Genomic DNA, 21,888 nt, shown 5'->3' with positions numbered 1-21,888 from the left:
TAAGTCATAACATTCATTGTTTTTTTTCTGCAGTACCTGCTCTAATTGACCGAATAGATATAATTTAATAATTGTTATACAATGGATCATTAACTTTCCGGATCTCTGTATTATGCTTTCCTAGCAGGTAATTCGTTTAATCTGGCCTACTCTACTGACAGTCTCTGGCCTCATCAGTAAGTAAGAAAATATGTATTTATTTCTTAATGAATTAGAACTAATATATTTCCTACAACAACGTATTACTCCAGTATTACCAACTTTTTCTTTTGGAAGTGAATCAGTAAGTCTATGTTTCACTTTACTTGTAAAGTCCAGCAGTTATTAAAGTAGATTGGCTTGTCAAAATCTAAAGCCTCCCATGACATTCTCGAACTCGAGCTTAGAATCTAAAGATTCAGTCGGCAGTACCGTGAGGACGTGGCGCTTGTCAACCAATCCCATTATTTGCACGGATATGGTGTGGACCAATAGGAAATGGCCTAAGTGGCGGCCTAGAAGAGGCGTGGCGAGATAGTGCTGATCTCCAATTCGCTACACCAAGAGTATCCCAAGAGGAAGTGCGCCTAGTAAGGGGCGGGTTTATATCCGGTCTGTGCTCTGTGAATTGGGAGAGCATCGCGGGCAGTGGAAAGTTCTAGGTGAGCTTTCGTTTTATTACTATATTCTGTGTAGTGCGTATTCCTTGGACTTTATCTTATAAAGTAATAGTGGTATTAAATGTGCAATTTTAGTTTTTTTAATTAGATCGTATTAAAAACGCAGTCTCCAACTATGAGTCCTTTTTGTTACTAATGTGTAGATCTACTTGTAATTTTTACATGTTATCTGTTATCCAAGTGGTTTTTCTCACTTTAATGATATTATAGTATTATATTTTTTGAGAAGGAAATGTGCAATTATTTTACATTATTCTGTAATTCCTTTGCTTAAGTAACGGACCCGCCTAATATTCCCCGTTATTCGCATTGATCATGGTTTTATCCTGTTATAATGCGGTGAGTGGTTTTTAAGCTTATTGCTGGTTTAAACATGAACATAATTTCGAAAACCGTTATAGTGTAAAATTGTTGTTGGTCACTTTAAAACGAAGATGTATCGTCCCCTGTCTTGTCGTTGTCCTGCAATTGTCGATATCCCCTCCCTCCCCCATCTCGTCATGTTCTTGGGAAGTGGAACACATCCCGCCTGTGAGACACTAAAGTACAGTTTAGGGGCATAATACGAGTGAGTATACGTGGCCGGGTTACGCCTCGATGGTCAACAGCAGAAATCATTTTTAAAATCATTTAAGTTATAATAGTTGTCAATTACATTCCTCTGTAAAATGAAGCGAAATAATAACATTGTTATAAAAGGACGTCAATGTACGTATACTGTATTTTAAAAATACGCACATTGTATAATCTTATGTGATTAGGATTTTTCAAGATGCCTTCCAGTTTCACTTTAGTATGAACCCCGAATTAATTTCTATAGTTTATAAAGGTGCCAAGTTCTTGTAAATCACATTATACAAACTTTTTAAATCTACTTTTTGGGGGTCTTCATCTCTGATTCAAAAACTTGTCCAAAAGTAATTTAAAGTTGGTGCTCTCCTAGATCTATCTAGCACAGCTTTACTTTTAGCAACAAGCCAGTGAGGTTATAAACTGTGTGATAACTGTCAGATTCATTGTGATTTTCCTTTTGGGAAAAGCACCCAAATCATAGTAAAAGATAAGTCTGATAAATTGATCAAGGAATTAAATATTTTACAGAAGCGTTTGTGTAATAAATTATATAATAGGATGAAAATTAAAATACATATTATATACAAAATAAATAATTGATTATAAGAATTGCGTTACAAGGAGGGCATTACATGTCACTGTGATCTGCAATACTACATCTTCAGCAAAACTGATAATATATATGTAAGATGCCCTCAAAAGCACTTCCAAGTTAGTCCTAACATAAGCCGGCTGTTGACCTGTTTTCTGTTAAAATGAAGTTGCATATTCTTTTAATTAATAAAAATGTTCTGTGGTAAATCTTGGTAGAAGCCAATACAGAAGGCAACTTGCAAAATCAGGAAATGTAAGGGTCCTGTCTTTTAGCTGCTACAGTAACATACTACTTGACAGTAACATACTTGACTTACAGACTTGCTAGGTTCTTAATATGGAAAGCAGAGAATGAAAGTTGCCAGTGTCTTTCATTTCATCTTTTAATAATGAATTATGAGTGAGTGGCAGAGTCATGCAGTTTAGTGTACAACTGGACATTTAAAAAATATGTTTTTAAAATAACTGGTTGCAAAAAACATTGTTTAATAATACTGCCAGAAAGGGCTTTTGTACTTTGTACTTCATTTTTGGTAATATTTATATTTTTGATTTTAAGAAGTCAGACATGATTTGTGTTATGTTTTTTTTTTCCCTTATTCTGTGTAAAGATTTTGAATATATGCCTACAGACATTTCATCTTCAATCCTTAGTTTTAATATGCCAATCCCTTTAAAATCTACTCTACATCTACATGTTTATTTGTAGAGGGATGTTTCAAGCTGTGTTGGCACTGTGAACCATTTGGTTCTCGTATCTTTGCTAATATCCACAACTAAGCACTTGTGCCAGAAAAGGGGGTGGGGTATTGGGTGGCTTTCTGAGATTTTGCATCAGATTTAGGATGCTTATGGAGACTTTCTACAATGCTGAGCTTTTAGAATACATACAATTAGAAACCATTGTTGTGCATTAGGCATGGGTAAAAATAATCTATTTTCCGATTAATTATTACTTTTGTTTAAACAATTCGATATCGATTTTTAAAATCCCAAGATTGATCTCTGTCGGGTTCTGTTACTATAGGTAAATTTTTGCTTGGCTTCATTTTTGGTGTTCAACCCAGTAGATGTCGCTATTGTACCTGTTAAGGCTTTCTGTGGAAAAAGCACTTAAAAATGGTTTGTTCCTCCTCAACTGAAATTAGCCCCACTCTAAAATCAGATGTGTGGATTTACTATGGATCACACAGTGTGTCGGTAAAGAACAGCTGGATAAAAGCAAAGCCATATGTAAGCTGTGCAACTCAGAAATTAAGTGTTGCTGTAACACAAATAATCTGAGAAATCATTTATCTTGATGTCAACTGTAAACGTAATCTCAGTCATCATCCAAACAGTTAGATATGAGACTCTACGACGTTGTTGAAAATGAAGGCTTTTGACAAGTGATACAGGTTTTGGACCTGTGGTATGCTGTATCAATCGGAAAGAAAATGCATGAAGTTATAATACCTAGACTTTATAAAGATCTTAAGCAAAGCATTGCCATGTCTCTCATGTCACTCCATTAAAAATGACTGGGCACCTGTAGACAAGAGCGCTAAATGCCGTTCACACCAGGGGCAAACTCGCTGTTGGGATGGCTGGCTGTTGTTCCAGCAACCTTTCTAGCATTTCTAGTGTGCTGTTCCGTCACGGGCTGAATTACTCTGTTTGTTTGTTAGTAATTCCAATAACAACTACAACATTTATTTATATAGCACATTTTCGTACAAATAATGTAACTGAAAGTGCCACATTAACAATAAACTTTGCTTCTCCTTAAGCACATGACTAGACACTCCTCACCCTGCTGTATAAAACATATAGCTGTTGGAATCCTGCAATACCAAAGCAAGTGTGTGCACAAAGCAGCTGACGCAAAGTAGCTCCATAAGCTGTACTGCATGGATCATATTAGCAGTGTTGTCAGTCACGATGGCTGGTTCTTTGTCTTTTATGTTCCATTCATCCAGTGCCACTGTCAATATGCATCAAATCTAGATCCTCGTTTTAAAATGCTTCCTTTTTGTCTGAGGAGAAACTGATAGGACACATTTTTGAGTCTGGTTAATGTGACTGCTACACATGAGCAACTGAAGATATGTGTAACATGTAGAATTAAATAAAAACACAAGTCTTCCCACTATATCTTTAATTTTGAATAAATCAGGATTATTTTAAATGTCCTATAGGGGAATAACGGTTTAGTTGAAGGGTGTCTACATGGAGATTCATAACACACACATACGTTACTGGATAGCATTTATTATTTAAGAAGCAATATTTGATTATTTTATATTAATATTATTCACAAGATGATATAGATGTCTTTGTATTCTATTAAAACAAAGAGCCCAATCCCCAACCCAAAAAAATTTGTGTGTACTCTGATGTGGCGATACATGTTAGTTTATTGTGGTAAATTTTTAATGAGTGCAGTGGTGAAATTTTTCTTACAAGTACTGATTGTTAATTGTTCATTACTAATCAGTATTTCTTCTTAAATGTCTTTCCTTGCTTATGCGTATGTTATGCAGTCACTGTGTAGACACCCTTCAAATAAAGTGTTACTGAAATTTGTCATATTATATTAATGTTCTCTATTCATGGTTAAGTAATCTCTAAAAATGCCAACACTTCAGCGATATCATACAAATTCAATCAAAATAAATTTGAAATGTAATTGAAACAGGTCATCATTGTTCATACCCAGCCCTATTGTGCATTAATACACTCCTATACCCTTGTGCTGATCTATCCCAAATCACAATTTGATTGTGGAGGTCTACAGGGAGTTCTTTGGACTTCATGGCTTGGTTTTTGTTGTGACATGCAGTATGAATTGCTGGACCATATACAGCACATTGATTAGAAAGGCACAGACTTATGTCCAATCAATTCATTTTGCCACAGACGGACACCAATTGAGTTCTAGACACCTGTCAAGAATAAGCATAACAATAAGGAAAGCTTCCTAATAATAGGAGAGTGCATGCTGCACATTTGAATCCCACCACAAAACATTTAAGCAACAAGAAGTTGCGTAAGCATAAAACATGAAATAACTAGCTAATCATTCCAATGCTCAGCATAGCCGCAACAACAGCCTGAACATTCAATCTGCTGTAATTTGACATTAAGTTTTGATTTCTGTTTAAATGCTTACATCTTTCTGATACTTTAAACTACGTGTTACCAAATATATTTGGATTTTTGGAAATCCTTAGTATAGGCCTTTTACAGAATTCTACTTTGATGTGTACTTGAGTTGTGTAGATTTGATAAAAGTATGCTTCAGCAAGTGAGTAGATGGTGATAGAATTCTTGGGTCGATTAACTGTCCCTTTAAACATGGTTGGTTTGATATTGCTATCACAGGGGAGTGGGGCATTACCAATATAGTTGAGTAAGTGAAATTTGCTCATCTGTAATTTCCTGGTATTTTTAATTTGGCCACAGGGTGTCTTTATTGTTTTTAGCCATACACTGTAACAAGGTAAAAAAGTATTTAATATTGAAAAACACAAAATAATGAATTGGTGGCCAAGAAGAAATCATCTTCAACAAATTGGCAGCACTTTGTCTTCAAAATAAATGAGATGATGAAGGAAGAGATTTAACCTTAATTTGTTTGTCAGCTACGAGGAGAGGCTGCTGTTGTGAGAGAGTAGCAGAGAAACTTGCGTAATCATATGTGCTTACATTATCCTGCTGACTACACCTGTTTAGGAAATGCTGCTAGTACAAGTGTGTTAAAGGCTTGTCTCACCAACTGTTAATTATTGGGGCTTCTGGATTTGGAGATTCAGTGTTCAATGGTCACAAAGTACAAAAGCCGCTTCATGTTTTTTATGTGACTAAATGTTACTAAATTACGCTTGTTTTATATAATTTTTCTCCCAAAATTACATTTTAAAATATAAAGTGTGAATTAAAAGTAAATTGCCCTAATTTGGTATGTTCATAAGAAATGTAATGATCTATTTCATGAAGTAGAAGTACATAATAAACAGTAATAGTTGTGTCAAATATTTGATATAGTAAAATGTGTGTTACAAGTAAAATTTTTAAATCTAAATGATCTCAATTGTAATTTGTCATTTTTCACCTTTGCATAGAGGGCTAGACCCTAGTAAATGATCAAAAATACATCTTGTCTATAACCGCTGACCTTGAAGTAGTCTAATACAGTAACCCACATACTTAGTTTGAAGTTTGTCATTTTTAACCTTTATTGGAGTGACTCTATAAAGTATCTATCTATCTATCTATCTTGGAGGGCTAGGGCCACAGATAAAGAATCAAATATCAAACATATATTTGTGATCAGCAGCCTTAAAATGGAATAAAATTACACTTCACATGCCTATATTATGGATCTCCATTTTTTTCAAAGTTTTGTGAAATGGAGTAATTTTCACCCCTCTTATCCAATAAGGAGGTTAACCCCAGGGGTCACTTGATATGGCATGCACAACCTTTAGGTCCTTCTGATCATTTCTGCTGAAGACAGCTATTGGTTTACTTTTTTTCATAAGGATAAAATGTGCTGCACAAAATATTGTCCGAAAATGGCCTAATTTTTTTCCCCTCTCTCTCTTTTTAGTTCTAGAGGGTCGTAAATAAGAGTGAATCCCCTAAAGGCTTGTATGTATGGTACATTTACAGCCTGTTCTATATACAGTTGGTTTACAAGTGACTATTATAAACAGGTGTTTTATAATGTGTTCAATCTCATGGTTCAGGTCTTTAGCAAAGTAATGTCAAATGACAATGTAAATAATTAGTTGTCAATTGCAAATGATACAGTCCATCAGCCTAAGCCTGTATGTTAGAGAAATTAAACTTGCAGTTTAGGTGTACTGTGCTGTGTAATGTTGCTGTTTTAGTTGGCAGTGTGGCACTATAGTCCATATTCTTTTCCACCAGCTGCACTACATACTTAAGCTGTTGCAACCAGCTGCTCTTTAGTAAGCACTTTTGACTTGTAAGCCCCTAACTGTTCCTAATGTATGGATGCTTCATTCATGAAAAGGCATTCATTAATTGTTGTCTTTAAAGAAGTTTAAGCTGTTAGGACAAAAGTATAGTCTGGTTTTGACACTTTCTTTGCAACTAAATTATCCATATTCCAGCCATAGTGTGGAAAACAAAGTGGTAATTCTGAAACAGGCTGTTTAAATGTGTTTGGCAAACTTTTCTCTATTTTGGGATTACAGACATGATTTATTTTCATCACTCAAATTAAGCAACAATTGCATAGGAAAACTATGGCTGCTTTCTGCTGTGAGCTGCAGCACATAAAGCATAAACATAGAAAAGAAAGGAAGTAACTATTTCTGACTCTCCTTTGAGCATAGGAATGCAAGAAAATGTTATAAGCTGTTTTAACTCTTGATAGCTTCCTTTGACTTCTTTTTTTGCTGTCAGATGTCATTAGCAATATTTTAATTTGTCACAATATGAACCAAGTAGTTTTATAATTTTGTGTCTCATATGTATTTCATTTTTAGACATCTACTATTACAATACCCCTGTCAAGTTTTTAATTAGAAGTATCTGTAAATACATTTTGACTAGTTGGAATTTGAATTGCAGATATGTGCTACTTGATTTTGTTTTTTGGAAAGTGCCTCTTCTCATTGACTTCCATAGAACTGTTAAAATTACAGGTTTCTATAATTATTTTCCTGACTGTGTAGTCAGTACTGTGATTAACAGTGTTATTGGAGAGTGTATTGGTGTAGAGATGCAGTGTCAGGCTTGTTTGCATTCATGAAGCATCTACTTCAATCTCCCTCCTGCAGAAAGTCAATCACTAACAGCTACACATTACAGTAGAGATCCTTTAGAAACTGGAGTCAGCATGTGACAGTCATAATTTAGGAAATTTCTAGACTTACAGAATATTATAGAATTCTATATTATTATAGTATTATACAACAACAACAACATTTATTTATATAGCACATTTTCATACAAAAAGTAGCTCAAAGTGCTTTACATAATGAAGAAAAGAAAAATAAAAGACAAAATAAGAAAGTAAAATAAGACAACATTAGTTAACATAGAAAAGGAGTAAGGTCCGATGGCCAGGGTGGACAGAAAAAACAAAAAAAAAAAAACTCCAGAAAGCTGGAGAAAAAAAATAAAATCTGTAGGGGTTCCAGGCCACAAGACCACCCAGTCCCCTCTGGGCATTCTACCTAACATAAATGAAATAGTCCTCTTTGTAGTTAGGGTTCTCACTTGATGCGGATGGTCATACAGACTTCTGGCTTTTAATCCATCCATCATTGTTCATTATAGAATAATGAAGACCTGGTTGTTCAGAGCTGTGTTTCTTGCGGTTCCAATCAAATTGATATATAACAGAGTGTGATGTGCCTGCATGTAACAATTAATTTTTAGTACCAAAATTAGCATAAAACTGATATAGTACTGTTTTAAAAAAAATTGGTATTTCAGTACTTTTTTTGTCCTGGCATACTGCAGAGCACTAGTACATGATTTAAAAAATCAGTCTGTTTTGGGTAAAGTAGCGCCAGACTTCATAAGCTTGCAGTTCAGTCGCACATTCCTGGTAATTCTCTAGTATTCAGGCTAAGTGTTGACAGATGCCAGACTAAAAATATTGTTTATTAAAATGTACCTTGCATTTGGGAAAGTATTCATGTGTTTGTTCCAGTTGTAGAATCCAAGCATAAACAATCTAAGAAAGTCATTGATTTTGTCCACTCTGCCAAAACCTGACCTGAGTCTAGTGCTAAAGCTTTACATATATATATATATATATATATATATATATATATATATATATATATATAATTTTAGTAATTTATGGTACCTCAGTCTTGAAGACTGAAGAACAGTCGTAGACTACTAAGCACTGTTGTAAGTCGCTCTGGATAAGAGCGTCTGCTAAATGATGTAAATGTAAATGAATCCAGATGAGGTTTATGTAGTGCAAAGTGGCGATGCTACCTTCAACACCACTTTGCCTATCCTACATAAACAGTTTTTGGGTCAGAGCACAATACAAATCTGCACAGTGAGTTTATACAAATATGGTAATCTATTTGCAGTGCATCTCTGCAGCTTCTTTCTTCATGACACAGGGTATATGGTGTTTGTAGCATTTCTAGGACAGGATAGTATGTTGAAATAGATTAATATATATTCAGACAGGTTTAACTGTTTGATTTGCCCCACAACATGTAATTATAACAGTTTCACAAGCAATAGATCATTTAATATTAGCCTGGGCAGTGTAAAGGAAGAATGTGATTTACTATTAAGGTTTGAAAATTTATAAGAAATAATATCCACTTCTCTAGGCAAACAAGGAGATGATTAGCAGCAGTAATTACATCTTTCCTTTCACATCCATATAAGACAGGGAATCATTTCACCTAGAAATATTCCATTTGAATATACAAAAACCCTGTAGCACTATGCAAACATTAATGTAGTCCTCATGCAGTCTTTCACTCTTTGTTGCAACATCTATCACTTCACTTGCTTAGCTTTTCATTTCTGATGACCATGGAAACTGAGCCGTTGTAAGTGCGGTTGCACAGAAAAGGCATTTTGTCCATGCATTTTTGATATTTTTTTTAAATCTTGCTGTTATTGAGATGGAATAGTTTAGGAAATAGTGTTTTGTAGCATTTTTAAAAGTTCTTTGAATGAAATGTTATAATATTTATGGTTAACTTTAACCTCCTTTTACTATTTGCCTTTTTAGGTAATTTCATGAGTTTGTTTTTTGTTTGCTTTGCAGTTTACTTAGAAGAATGGAATTACGACAGATTCTTTTTTATTTCACTCTCTCTGTGGTTTTTGTGCTAAGCAAACCAACGGAGAAAAAGGACCGTGTGCACCATGATCCACAACTCAGTGATAAGGTCCATGATGATAACGAAAACTTTGACTATGACCATGATGCTTTCCTGGGAGCTGAGGAAGCCAAGACATTTGACCAGCTGACCCCAGAGGAAAGCAAGGAAAGACTTGGGTAGGTAAAATTTGATGCTTTGTTAATATATTTCTGTTTTCTAATTTTTTTTTTTTTTTGTATCAGAGAAGTTATGAATAGCTGTTTTGCTGAATACAGGTTTTGTTTCTTAAACTGTTCATTCTAAGTTAAAACTAAAATATGAGTTTTTGTTGACAATCTTGTTTACAACTGCCCAAGTGGGCAACATAGCAGATTAAGCTCAAATGCAGAGCTTGAAAGAGATAGAGTGAGTGTTCACATATAGAAAATAGCTTTATTGAAGGTGCTATAACTTCTACCCTCTTAGATATTAAAATTTATGAAGATAAATTGAGCATTTCTTGTTAACAATATCTCCTATGTAACACAGATAAATTACCTCAAATTTCTTTCATTCATTAACTGAGAGGTCAGTACAAAAGTTCACAATAACGAATAATCCTAAAGATGACTGCTGCAATAAGTATGCACTTTAAGTACATCTTGGTAGTGAGTAATAATTTTTTTTTTTTTTTTTTTTTTGCAAAAGAAGGAAGTTGCATATAGTACATACTTTAAGATTAGTAATGTGGGCTGAATTGAAACATTAAAAAATTCAGAAAAAAATACCTGAAAGATTACAATGGGATTTATACTTCACTGTATTTTGTTACATTATGAATAAAGGTTTGCAGGGTTTCATACAACTTAAGACTGAGTGGTTCAGGGCTGTTTTTTTTTTTTTTTAAATTAAAGTCCTTCATTTTACAAAGGGGCTGCTTTGGATTAATTTAAATACTTTTCCAAGTTCAGCTAATAATGTTCTTGAGATTTACATCTACTAAATTTGGCCCTGACATTTCCTTACATCAGTTTTATTCCATTTATTATAGTATACCTATGCCTAAATAGTGTCTTTGTTTTAATGAACTTATTTTAGTGAGCCCATTAAGGACATCTCCTGCCTTTGTATTGAATGCTGCATGTGATTATGCTTATGCAGCCTCTGACATACTTAACCCTGAATTGGATTAATCAGGTTTGAAAATTTTACCAGAAATTATAAATACTTGTATATATTTATGTAAATGTTTCACTTTTTAATTATTATCATATTTCAAATACACATTCCTTTGGTCATTTTCTGAATCTGATATGCCTAGAAACATATCAGTCAGCTATCATATTTAGCATACCACCATTGCTTTGGGCATGTAATTTATAAACCTATTTTTGTCCCACACTATAGCCCTTAAGGACCAAATTGGAAACGCATATACTACTGTATGTATCGTATTTGGTAAAAAACATGGATATTGAAAATGAAACCCTCTGGTGTGCTCACTAATAGTTACCACATTTAGAAAGGGGGGGGGGGGGGGGTAAAGGAAGATCCATTTGCTGGTTGTGTGCTTCTACAGTAGACAGTCATTTGTCACTGTGATGCATGATAAATTTAACTAAGAAGACTAAAAGTAAATAGAAGTGATTTAGTAACAAGTAAAGTAAAAACTCGGAACAGATAATTCTCCGCATAATGAACAAACCTCCATTTTATTTCAAATTTGATTAAAATATTTGCATATGGAATTCTAGAAATAAGATTGAAATGTCATGTAAGTTGTAGTGTAGTGACAAACTTGTTGTACAAAGTTGAACAGTTCATATTTGCACTTGACCAATAATCCTTTTTTTTTTCTTTTCCCGCTACCATTTTTTTTTTTTTTTTTTGTTTTTTTTTTTAACAACAACAACATTTATTTATATAGCACATTTTCATACAAAAAGTAGGTTCAGAATGCTTTACATAATGAAGAAAAGAAAAATAAAAGACAAAATAAGAAATTAAAATAAGACATTAGTTAACATAGAAAAGGAGTAAGGTCCGATGGCCAGGGTGGACAGAAAAAACAAAAACAAAACTCCAGACGGCTGGAGAAAAAAATAAAATCTGCAGGGGTTCCAGGCCACGAGACCGCCCAGTACCCTCTGAGCATTCTACCTAACATAAATGAAATAGTCCTCTTTGTAGGTAGGGTTTTCACAAATACCAGGTTGGAATACAAAGTGGTTCACAAGGTTTTCATATACTCTGTCTGTGTGGGGTTTTTTCACACATTGCTTTACATTTTATTCTTGTATTACAAAGTCACACAAGATTGACTGGTGATTTTAAACTGGTGGTAGATAAGTAAATGTGTTTTCTGATTGTTTCCTGCCTTGTGTTCTGTGCTACCGGCATAAGCTTAAGCTCCCTTCAGATCCTGTAATTTAATTTATTGTGGTTGGCTCATGGATGGAAAGAGTAAGGTGCATATAGATGAGAAGTCTCAGAACAAACATTGTTCTTGGCAAGGTACAAATATTAAAAGATGTGACAAATTGTAAGTTTCTCACTATACCAACTGTGCTTAGTTGAAATGTCTGTCTTGCTTATATTACATAATTACATAGTTAACTTCCATAATGTTGCTGATTTATATATCAACCATTAGTGGATTTGACTGAAGTTGTGTTTTACCATTAACAGTGAGCAGCTATACTCTTATCTAATCAGTAGGAATAAAATCATTTTTTTAGTCACTATTAGCAAAATTTCAAGGAGATGGCAGAACAAAAAATATTAAATAAAACTAATTTACTAGAATAACTGGGCCTAGTTGTATAATTACAGACCAGAGCATGATCCATTTCTTTTGAGATTCACTATTAATGTCTGCTTGGATTTCTTCTGCCCTTCCTGCAGCAAGATTGTTAATAAAATAGATGAAGACAGTGATGGTTTTGTTACAACAGAAGAACTGAGAAAATGGATTAAATATGCGCAAAAGCGCTGGATTTATGAAGATGTAGACCGCCAGTGGAAGGGGCATGACCTTAATGAGGATGGCCTTGTATCTTGGGAGGAATACAAAAATGCCACTTACGGTTACATTCTAGGTAGGTTTTTGTTAAAAAGAAATCTTTTTGAGCAGCAAAATTCCGCCTCTCTTTTGTAGAATGATTGTAGATAAGATCGACGCAGACAAGGATGGTTTTGTGACAGAGGAGGAGTTGAAGGCCTGGATTAAAAAGGCCCAGAAGAAGTATATCTTTGAAAATGTGGATCGGCAATGGCATGATTTCGACATTAATAATGATGGAGTAATCTCTTGGGAGGAGTACAAAAATGTGACATATGGCACATACCTGGGTAAGGTAAACATAGATTAAGACTAGTTTAGGTTCATTAAGTTATCTCTTCTTTTGATTTTTTTTTTTCTCATGTTTGGTTTTATTAAGAAAATATCCAATTTATGGAAGGTTAAGTGAGTTAAAAAAAAATAAAAAAAAGTTTTGTAGCCTTTAATAACAAGAAAATGTTAGTGAGTTGTTTTTGTTAATGTTTTTGGAATGTATCTTAAGTGGTAAAATTAAAAAGCAAGTATGAGCAAAAGACTATGAATTAAACTTGTCAGTACTCAATTATTACTAGTCCTTAATTTTAATGTTACAATGTATTGGTCTCTGCTTAAATTGTTCAAACTGGATTAATCTTCTTAAAGCTGTGATAATTGTTATGCCTAAATATAAAAATTACAATGTCACTGTTTAATGATAGAAGTAGACTGCTTCATTTTTTGGTGTCTTAAATACAGGCAACATAGTCATTTGTACTACATGCTGCAGAAAATAAACTTCAATAATCTGTGCAACCGGGATAAACTCAAATATTTCTTCAGTTGTTCCTGTAGACAATGATAGTGTTGACTAGATGTTGTATTCCTCATATTATTAATATGAGGGACATTCAAAAAGTTTCTGCACTTTTTTATATTTTAATTGAAAACTGTAAAGGCGCGAGGAGTAGTAATTGGTCATGTCTGAGAGTGTCATATGACTAGTTCTGTCTGGCAAGCTGGCTGCCCTTGCAGTTTAGTATAAGAGTTGTCAGCCTGTGGTGAAGATGGCTGGGAAACGTATAAATTGCACCAAAGAGGAACAGCGTTCTGTCATATGTTCTTTATTGGCAGAAGGTGTGCTTCGAGCACAAATTCATCTCCGCATATGTGCACAGTATGAGGATAAAGTTCTCTCTTGTAGAGTCATCTATGAGTGGATTGAAATGTTCAAAAATGGCTGTACTGGTGTGACAGATGCAGAGAGCTCCAGACGTCCAGGTACAGCCACAACCACGAGGAATGAAGAAAGAACCCTGGACCTGATTCACAAAAAACAGAAGAATAACAGTTGAAGAGGATGCAGGAGAGCTGAATGTGAAAGCTGGATCTGCCTATGCCCTGATTCATGACAGCCTTAAGTTCAGTAAAGTGTGTGCCAGGTGGGTGCCTAAGCAACTGACAGAGGAGCATAAGCGCAACCACTTGGATGTTTGTTCCTGACCCTTGGCCCATTTATCGTGAAGAAGGTGACAATTTTCTGCAGCAGATAGTCACTGGTGATGAAATGTGGGTTCTCCATTACGAGCCCAAAAGCAAGCGGTGGAATATGCAATGGAAGCATCCATCATCTCCTGTAGCAAAGATATTCAAGACGCAACCATTGGCAGGAAAGTTGATGTTGACGGTCTTCTGGGACTCTCAAGGACCTATTCTCAAAACCTATCAGGAACGTAGAACAACTGTCACAAGTGCAACGTATTGTGACATGCTTCAGAGAGAACGTAAACCCGCAATCCTCATTAAAAGAAGAGGAAGTCCGTCAAAGGGAATTGTGTTGTTGCCCCCACGATGCAGCCCGTACATTGGAAACCCTCCGACAATTGAAGTGCGAGGTTATGGAACACCCAGCTTATAGTCCGGTTTTAGCGCCATCTGATTTCCACCTTTTTTGGATTGCTTAAAGAAGTTTTAAGTGGAAGATTTTCATGTGATAATGACGTGAAAGCAGCAGTGCATCAGTGGCTATCAGTGTGCTCATCCAAAAACATTTTTTGCTGATGGCATTCAAAAGTTGGTATGACGCTCTGAAAATTGCATCACAAAGGAGGGTTACTATGCAGAAAAGTGATGTAATTTACTTTTGAAATTCTTAATAGTTTAAAAAAGGTGCAGAAACGTTTTGAACTTCCCTCGTAATTTTAAGTTTTTTGACATTGGATTGAAACAGAGCCATTCAGTGCAATTGAATGAAGGTTTCAGTTATTTTCAATACAGTCTGATAATTGTAAACCTTGTATTTGGTAATTTGTGTCTAACCACCTGGGTATTGCAACATCCAATTTAGACCATGTGTTCTAGAGGTATATGGCTTTCTAAGGCTCTAATAGAGTGTTCTACCTCAGTAAAATTTTATATTAGGGACTGAAGTGATTTAAAGAAATGGTTGGGGATCCTAACTTGCTTCTGACAACCTACAATGTCATTTATGTTTCTGCAAAACGGTTTATAAACCTTGGAAAACTGAGAAGAAAAAGACAGGACTACACTGTGACATTTTTGTATCTTATATATTGTGTAGAATTTGTCAAAGTGCCTTCATGTTTTGTTTTTCCACCTTTTACCGCATCTGTACATCTACTGTAACTTTAGTACAAGTATTCAACTAATTTTTTGTTATTGGCAAATCATAATTTTTAAGATTTAAATATAGAAACTACTACATCAGGTTTTGAACATTAAGCATTTCTGCAACATTTCCAAAAAGTAAAGTTACCAAGAACTATGCTGCCAAGTCTGTTGTGCTAATAAAAAGGTATATTATTTTGGAAATCCTCATAGCACATAGAGGTTTACAGATGTGCATCATCAGTCTTGGTTAGATATATGTAATACAGTGGCAAGCAAAAGTTTGGGAACCCTGGCTTAAAATGGCTGTTACTGTGAATAGTTAAGTGAGCAGAAGACAAACTATGAACAAAATGCATAAACTTAAACATGACACATTTCTTTAACATTTTAATCAAGATTACATTTTATTTCCATCATTCACAAGTACAAAATACCAAAAAAAATTTTTAAATTAAAAGGGTTCGAAGCCAGTGTTTGGGCACTTGACACGGTCAGTTCTTAGTAACACCGCCTTTGGCAAGCATCACAGCTTGTGAACGTGTTTTTGTAGCCAACTAAGAGTTTTTTAGTTGTTACTTGGGATATTTTCACCCTTTATTCTTGCAAAAAGGCTTCTAATTCCGCAAGATTCTTGGGCCATCTTGCATACTACAGATTTTCAAAGATATAAAATTTATATTGGGGGGACTGTGTGAACCATGGCACATCTGCCAGTTTGCATCTCTTGAGGTATTCCATTGTAGATTTTGAGGTGTGTTTCAGATCATTATCTTGTTGTAGGACTCCTCCTCTTTTTAACTTGAACTGTGTGAAGTTTGCTTCCAGAATTTGCTGGTATTTATTTGAATTCATTTTACCTCTCTACCAATGATATGTTCCCTGTGCCACTGGCTGCAACACAAGCCCAAAGCATGATCAATTCCGCCCCATGCTGAATAGTTGGAGAGGTGTGCCAGGTTTCCTGGAATTCAGCACCCTTTTTTCCCCAAACATACCTTTGCACATTTTGGTGAAAAAGTTCTACTTTGACTTTAGATATTCACACGCAGACTACAAGTGCTGAATTTTGTGGTTAGGATGCAGGAAAGGTTTTTTTTTTCTGCTGACTCCTGCAGTTCAGGTGTTGCTGCACAATAGAACAGTGCACCACCACTCCAGAGACTGCTAATTCTTCCTGAAAGTCTTTTGTAGTCAAACAGGGGTTTTCATTTTCCTTTCTAGCAATCCAACGAACATTTTTTTGGTTTTCCAGACTTCTACTTGACCTCCACTGTTAACTGCCATTTCTTAATAACATTGCGAACTGAGGAACAGCTACCTAAAAACTCTTTGCTATATTCTGTTAGCCTTCTCCTGTTTTATTTTTCTGAGTGCTAGTCCTTAGAAGAGTGTATGGCTGCTGATTGTTGGGAAAAGGTTTGAGGAGTCAGAGAATTTTATACAGCTTTGAAGTTTGCATCACCTGGGGTTTCCTAATGATGGCTGTGAACAAGCAGTAGCCCTAATAAGCAAATGAAGGTCTGAGACCTTGGTAAAAGTTATCTGAGACTTCAAATATCTTGGGATGCTCAAACTTTTGCATGGTGCTTTCTTCCCCTTTTCACTGTACAAAACAAAAACAATACACTAATCTTGCTTAAAATGCTGAAAAGAAATGTGTCATCTTTAACTTTGTCTTTTGTAAATCAGTTAATCTTCTGCTCACTAAGTATTCACAGTAACAGACATCTTAAACATTTTAAGCAAGGGTGCCCAGAATTTTGCATGCCACTGGATAGTTTAAAGACATGAAATGTGGAAATCCCATTTAAAATTCAAATTGTGATTTTAATTAAGTATGCTTAAATCATGATTCAGCATTTAACTAATAAATACAGTTCCACTGTATGGAAGCTCAGAGATGGGAAGCCACTTGTTTGTGTCATTTTGTTTAAGGTGTGTGTGTGTTTTTTTTTTTTTTTTTTTTTTAATGAGAACAGTATGTGACTCTACCTGTAAACTTTCAGCTGTCCATTTAGCTGAATTAAAATTCCTAATTAGTGGAACAGAAGCTATACCGAGTTTAACTTGCTGTATGTTTAGAATCAAATTTGTTTACATTTTCTACATTAGTTAATATAAGATGAATGTGAGTGATGTGTAAGCAATATAAATACCAACATGTCAGCATGTTTAAAAATAGTATCAGTGGTGTGTAGTGTTAGAATTAGAAACTATGATATAATAGATGAGTGCAATTTTTAGAGGTGGCATTTTGGATAATACTGTAGCCCCATAGCTCTGGGAAACTGGGTTTGAATCCCAGTCTGTCCAGTATCTCTGTATGGAGGTATAAGTTCTATTTACTGCATTTTTTTAAGCTTGATCTTATGTTTGCAGTGTTATAATGTATACTGTTGATTGAGGAAAATGATAAATCTGGAATTTTGATACTCATTTTTCTAACAGTGATTTTATTACTATGCATTTGATATGGAAATGCTTATTACTAATTATATGTAACGGTTTAAGATAAATGTGACTATATAGTATAATTTTTAAGATTTTTTCTGGAAAATGTATTCAAGCTCAGTATAAATGGAATATTCCCTCTCTGAGGATTTGCATCAGTTTTTATTGTTGTTGTTTCTTTTTATTTTACACCATTTAAAGTTTAAATTATGGATTTATATTTTTATTTGTTTGATTAATTGGCAGATGATCCTGATCCTGATGATGGCTATAACTACAAACAGATGATGTCAAGAGATGAAAGGCGTTTCAAAATGGCTGACAAGGATGGTGATATGATTGCTACTAAGGATGAGTTTACAGCTTTTCTACATCCAGAAGAGTATGAATACATGAAGGATATTGTTGTTCTGGTAAGCAATATCTGAGTTATTCGTATAGACAATTTAAAAAATGTATTTTCTTACTTGACTTATGGGAATCCTGCTACATCGTAGTGCTGCATAAGGCATAGGCCTACAAGTCAAGTTGTGTGTTTTGTTTTTTTTTGTTTGTTTTTTTTTTGGTAAGTGTAATACATTATTAGATTATATAACTGATATAGAATAATATGGGTGATGCATTCCTGGAAAAATTTTACTAATAGAAATGGAATGCAAATGATACTCCTTGATTATCTCATTTGAGAATGGTGACTTGATTCATGTTGTTTTTGCATAAGCAAATAAGAATTTCACTGCACTCTGTATGTGACAATGTTGACCCTATGCTCCTATGTATTGCGTTACATTTTAACTGATGGTCATTTGTATAGCACCTAATGTTTTTTGCTGATTGTTCTAAGAAATTCCATACTGGGCATAGTCCATGGGCTATATAAACAAAGACTGAAATGGTGACTAATGAAAATCATATGTGTTTATTACAAGCCACTAATGAATTTTGATACTTGGACAAAACATGTGTAGTCTGTGTTATTCTGCCTCTCTCCAATGAAGAGAAAGAGAATTACCTATGTTACACTGTTATTTTGTGGGAAGCCTTTATAGAAAAAGAAATGTTTATCCTTTTAAAGGATAAATGAACAGGAAGATGTAACATTTTGGTAGTTTTTAAAGTATAACTTGGAGATATATGTGTGTGTGTGTGTGTGGAGGGGAAGTGAGGTGGAAAGATCACCAAAATGTTAGTCATCGTGTATTTTGTTTGTGTAAGAGTTTGATGACCCATGTGTAATGTAAAGGCGTGGTATTCTCATGCTACAAAAACAAGATCTTTTCAGATGAAAACTGTACATACTGAAAACCAAGTGGTTTTGTTTAAAGCTTTGCACATATGTGCTTAATTCACAGGAAACAATGGAAGATATTGATAAGAATGGAGATGGATTCATTGATTTAGAAGAGTATATTGGTAAGTTGATAGCTTCCAAAGTAGTATTTTCTAATAGTTCTTTACTTTCCTGTATCTGTGTGACATAGAATATACAGACATTGTCTTGTACATGCACACAAAATGAACTCTTTATGTAGGAGCCATTCTACATTTTGATTATTTATAGTAAAGAAAACTATATTTTTCCCTCCAATAGGTGATATGTATAGTCATGATGGTGACCCACAAGAGCCTGAATGGGTCAAGACAGAGCGAGAACAGTTTGTGGAGTTCAGAGATAAAAACAGAGATGGTAAAATGGACAAAGAGGAGACGAAAGATTGGATCCTTCCATCAGACTATGACCATGCAGAAGCAGAAGCAAAGCATCTTGTATATGAGTCAGATAAGGATAAGGTGAGATTCTCCAGTTGAAAGAAGTAAATATTAGTTGTTGGTGGTACTTTAAAATTTCAGTTTGTTTTTTATCCAGTAATATATATTTAACATAAAACATGCAAGTTGGATTTAATTTAACTTTAACTATTGTATTACTGTTCTAATGAATTTTTTATTTATTTTTCAGGATGGAAAACTCACCAAAGAAGAAATTGTCGACAAATACGATTTGTTTGTTGGTAGTCAGGCAACTGACTTTGGAGAAGCCTTAGTACGACATGATGAATTTTAAAACATTTCATAGAGTTTTGTTTGGGTTTTTTTTTTGGTTGTTTTTTTTTTTTTTTAAATGGATAATTTATTTTATACAACTTGCAGTTTTAACACATTTTCTCTACTGAGACTGTTGCCTTCTCTGAAGAGAGGAGAGAAATTATTTTTTTGCCACTGGCATTATTGTAACTTTAACACTACTTTTGTGAGGAACATGTTTTTCCATATATGTTGGATTGTATTAGTGTATATTGTGAAAATGAAAAATGTCATTTCTTACACTTGAATACATACATTTTTAATTTCAAAGGTTTTTGATATACTACAAAAATGGAATGGGAAAGTATCCTAATTTGCTTAAGTATGTACCATGCTGATGCCTTTGTATCTTATCTAGTAAGGGTAGTTTTTGCAGCATTGCAAACAAAGCAAATCTTGAATCTTATCAACAGTTTTTATTTGAGCTGTATGCTTGGTTTAGCTATCTTCTTACATGAAAAATGTAAATCAAAATGAAAGAGATTTAAACACATTTTTAAAATCTTATTGCAGTAAAAAATATTACTCTTCCACAAAACTCTCAGTTGAAAAAGCTTTGTATTTTAAGCATCATAAAAATATTCAGGAGAATGGTAGTACAAATCTAGTCCTATCTAGGGGACTTTGGATTTGTGCAAAAAATGTTTTTGTCTATCCAGACAAAGTTTCAGGTTAACATGCTGCTGTGCTCTGCCCAGGCTCTGAATTAAATGGTATATTGGTATGTATTGCCAAACAAGTTATTTTCATGTTATCCCTAGTGTATACCGTTAGTGAACACGGACAGCATTGCTGTAGAGGTTGGTTTAATGGCCTTCTTTCATTACAATTGTTAATTTTATTAGAAATAAAATAATGCAATTCTGTAGTCAAAAAGCATATACAATTGGTACAAAGGGCATCCATAAATGGTGATGAGTTGTTTGAATCTACATTCCATCCAAACTATTGCAACTATTAGATAGATAGATAGATAGATACTTATTATAAAGAGACCGCTTCTGTTGTCCTATATTTGATTTAGGATACACCTTGCAGAATTGATTTCCTATTATATAATTACTCAAAGTACATTTCTTTAAAATCCCACTCCCAACAGTAATGCTAAATCTGCAGTTGTGTTTTGGGTGCTTTGCTGGGAATAATTTTGACTTTGCAGTTTCACGCTGTAACAATATTTGTTTACCCATTTTAATAGTAGAGTTCTGAGCAGGAAGAAATGATACCCGTGTCTGGTATTGTCGAGTTGATTTCTCTGTATTTTAGCACATCTGCCAGTCTGGTAGTAGTGTGATATATGCATCTGTAGTTTTTTTGTGTTTTGGTGGGTAACATATATTGCCAGTCTTCTAAAATGAAAGAATTCCAATACAGTATTTGAATAATGTAAGCATCAGAACACAGATTTGAATAAAAACACATTTAATACGGTTTACAGAAAGCTGCAACTTTCCTAAAGATCGGAGTCTAATTATATGTGAACAACAAAACAGAGCTGCAGTACATGATGAAAATGTAAGGTTTTCTCAGTGACAGCTTGGGGTGTGTTTTTTTACATTGTGTTGTTTTTTTGTTTTTTTTTAAAATAATTTTGGCACGTTTGTTTGGAAAAATCCTTAACACTTTGAACATAGTGTACAAACATTTTGTAAGTAAATATGTATTGCAAATGAGTGCATTGTTTTCTTAATAAAAATTCTAAAAACCTGTTTGTCTTATTTGTTATGCATCAGGTCTTCTGTTTTATAAAGTAGTGTCATCATTATGGGTTGTTTCTGAACTCACGACTGTCTGCATGGAATTTTGCATGTGCTCCATGTCCTCATGGGTCTCCTCCAGGTGTTCCAGTTTCCTCCCACAGTCCAAGGATGTACAGGTTTTGTGGATTTCTTATACTTAGTCGGCCACTATTGTGTTGTACGTGTTCACTGTGCAGTGGACTGGTGTCCTATCCAGGGATTGTCCTTACCTTTTTCACTCTTTCAAACACGCATTCACACACCCCCCATCTATAGTCATAAAGACTGCAGTATGTTTTATTGATATAGCTATT

The 21,888-nt window shown here is 34.4% G+C and overlaps 1 protein-coding gene across 2 annotated transcripts; it reads left to right on the top strand.

Moving 5' to 3' along the window:
* The first annotated feature begins 517 nt into the window (after nucleotides 1–517).
* calua (calumenin a) lies at nucleotides 518–21,544 on the top strand. 2 transcript variants are annotated; one of them, XM_028814731.2, is made up of 7 exons: nucleotides 518–641; nucleotides 9,595–9,828; nucleotides 12,789–12,982; nucleotides 17,997–18,163; nucleotides 19,103–19,163; nucleotides 19,342–19,541; nucleotides 19,711–21,544. In XM_028814731.2, the coding sequence occupies exons 2-7, from the start codon at nucleotides 9,608–9,610 to the stop codon at nucleotides 19,813–19,815; spliced, it is 948 nt and encodes a 315-aa protein (XP_028670564.1). In that variant the 5' UTR covers nucleotides 518–641; nucleotides 9,595–9,607; the 3' UTR covers nucleotides 19,816–21,544. The 2 variants fall into 2 exon arrangements, with proteins under 2 accessions (XP_028670564.1, XP_028670572.1); XM_028814739.2 differs by lacking the exon at nucleotides 12,789–12,982 and adding an exon at nucleotides 12,536–12,729.
* The last annotated feature ends 344 nt before the right edge of the window (nucleotides 21,545–21,888 follow it).

The sequence above is a fragment of the Erpetoichthys calabaricus genome, chromosome 1, assembly GCF_900747795.2.
Source record: "Erpetoichthys calabaricus chromosome 1, fErpCal1.3, whole genome shotgun sequence".
In the NCBI taxonomy this organism is placed as follows: Eukaryota; Metazoa; Chordata; class Cladistia; order Polypteriformes; family Polypteridae; genus Erpetoichthys; species Erpetoichthys calabaricus.
Note: the sequence above shows the minus strand (reverse complement) of the source record. Positions and strands in the feature narration are given on the sequence as shown.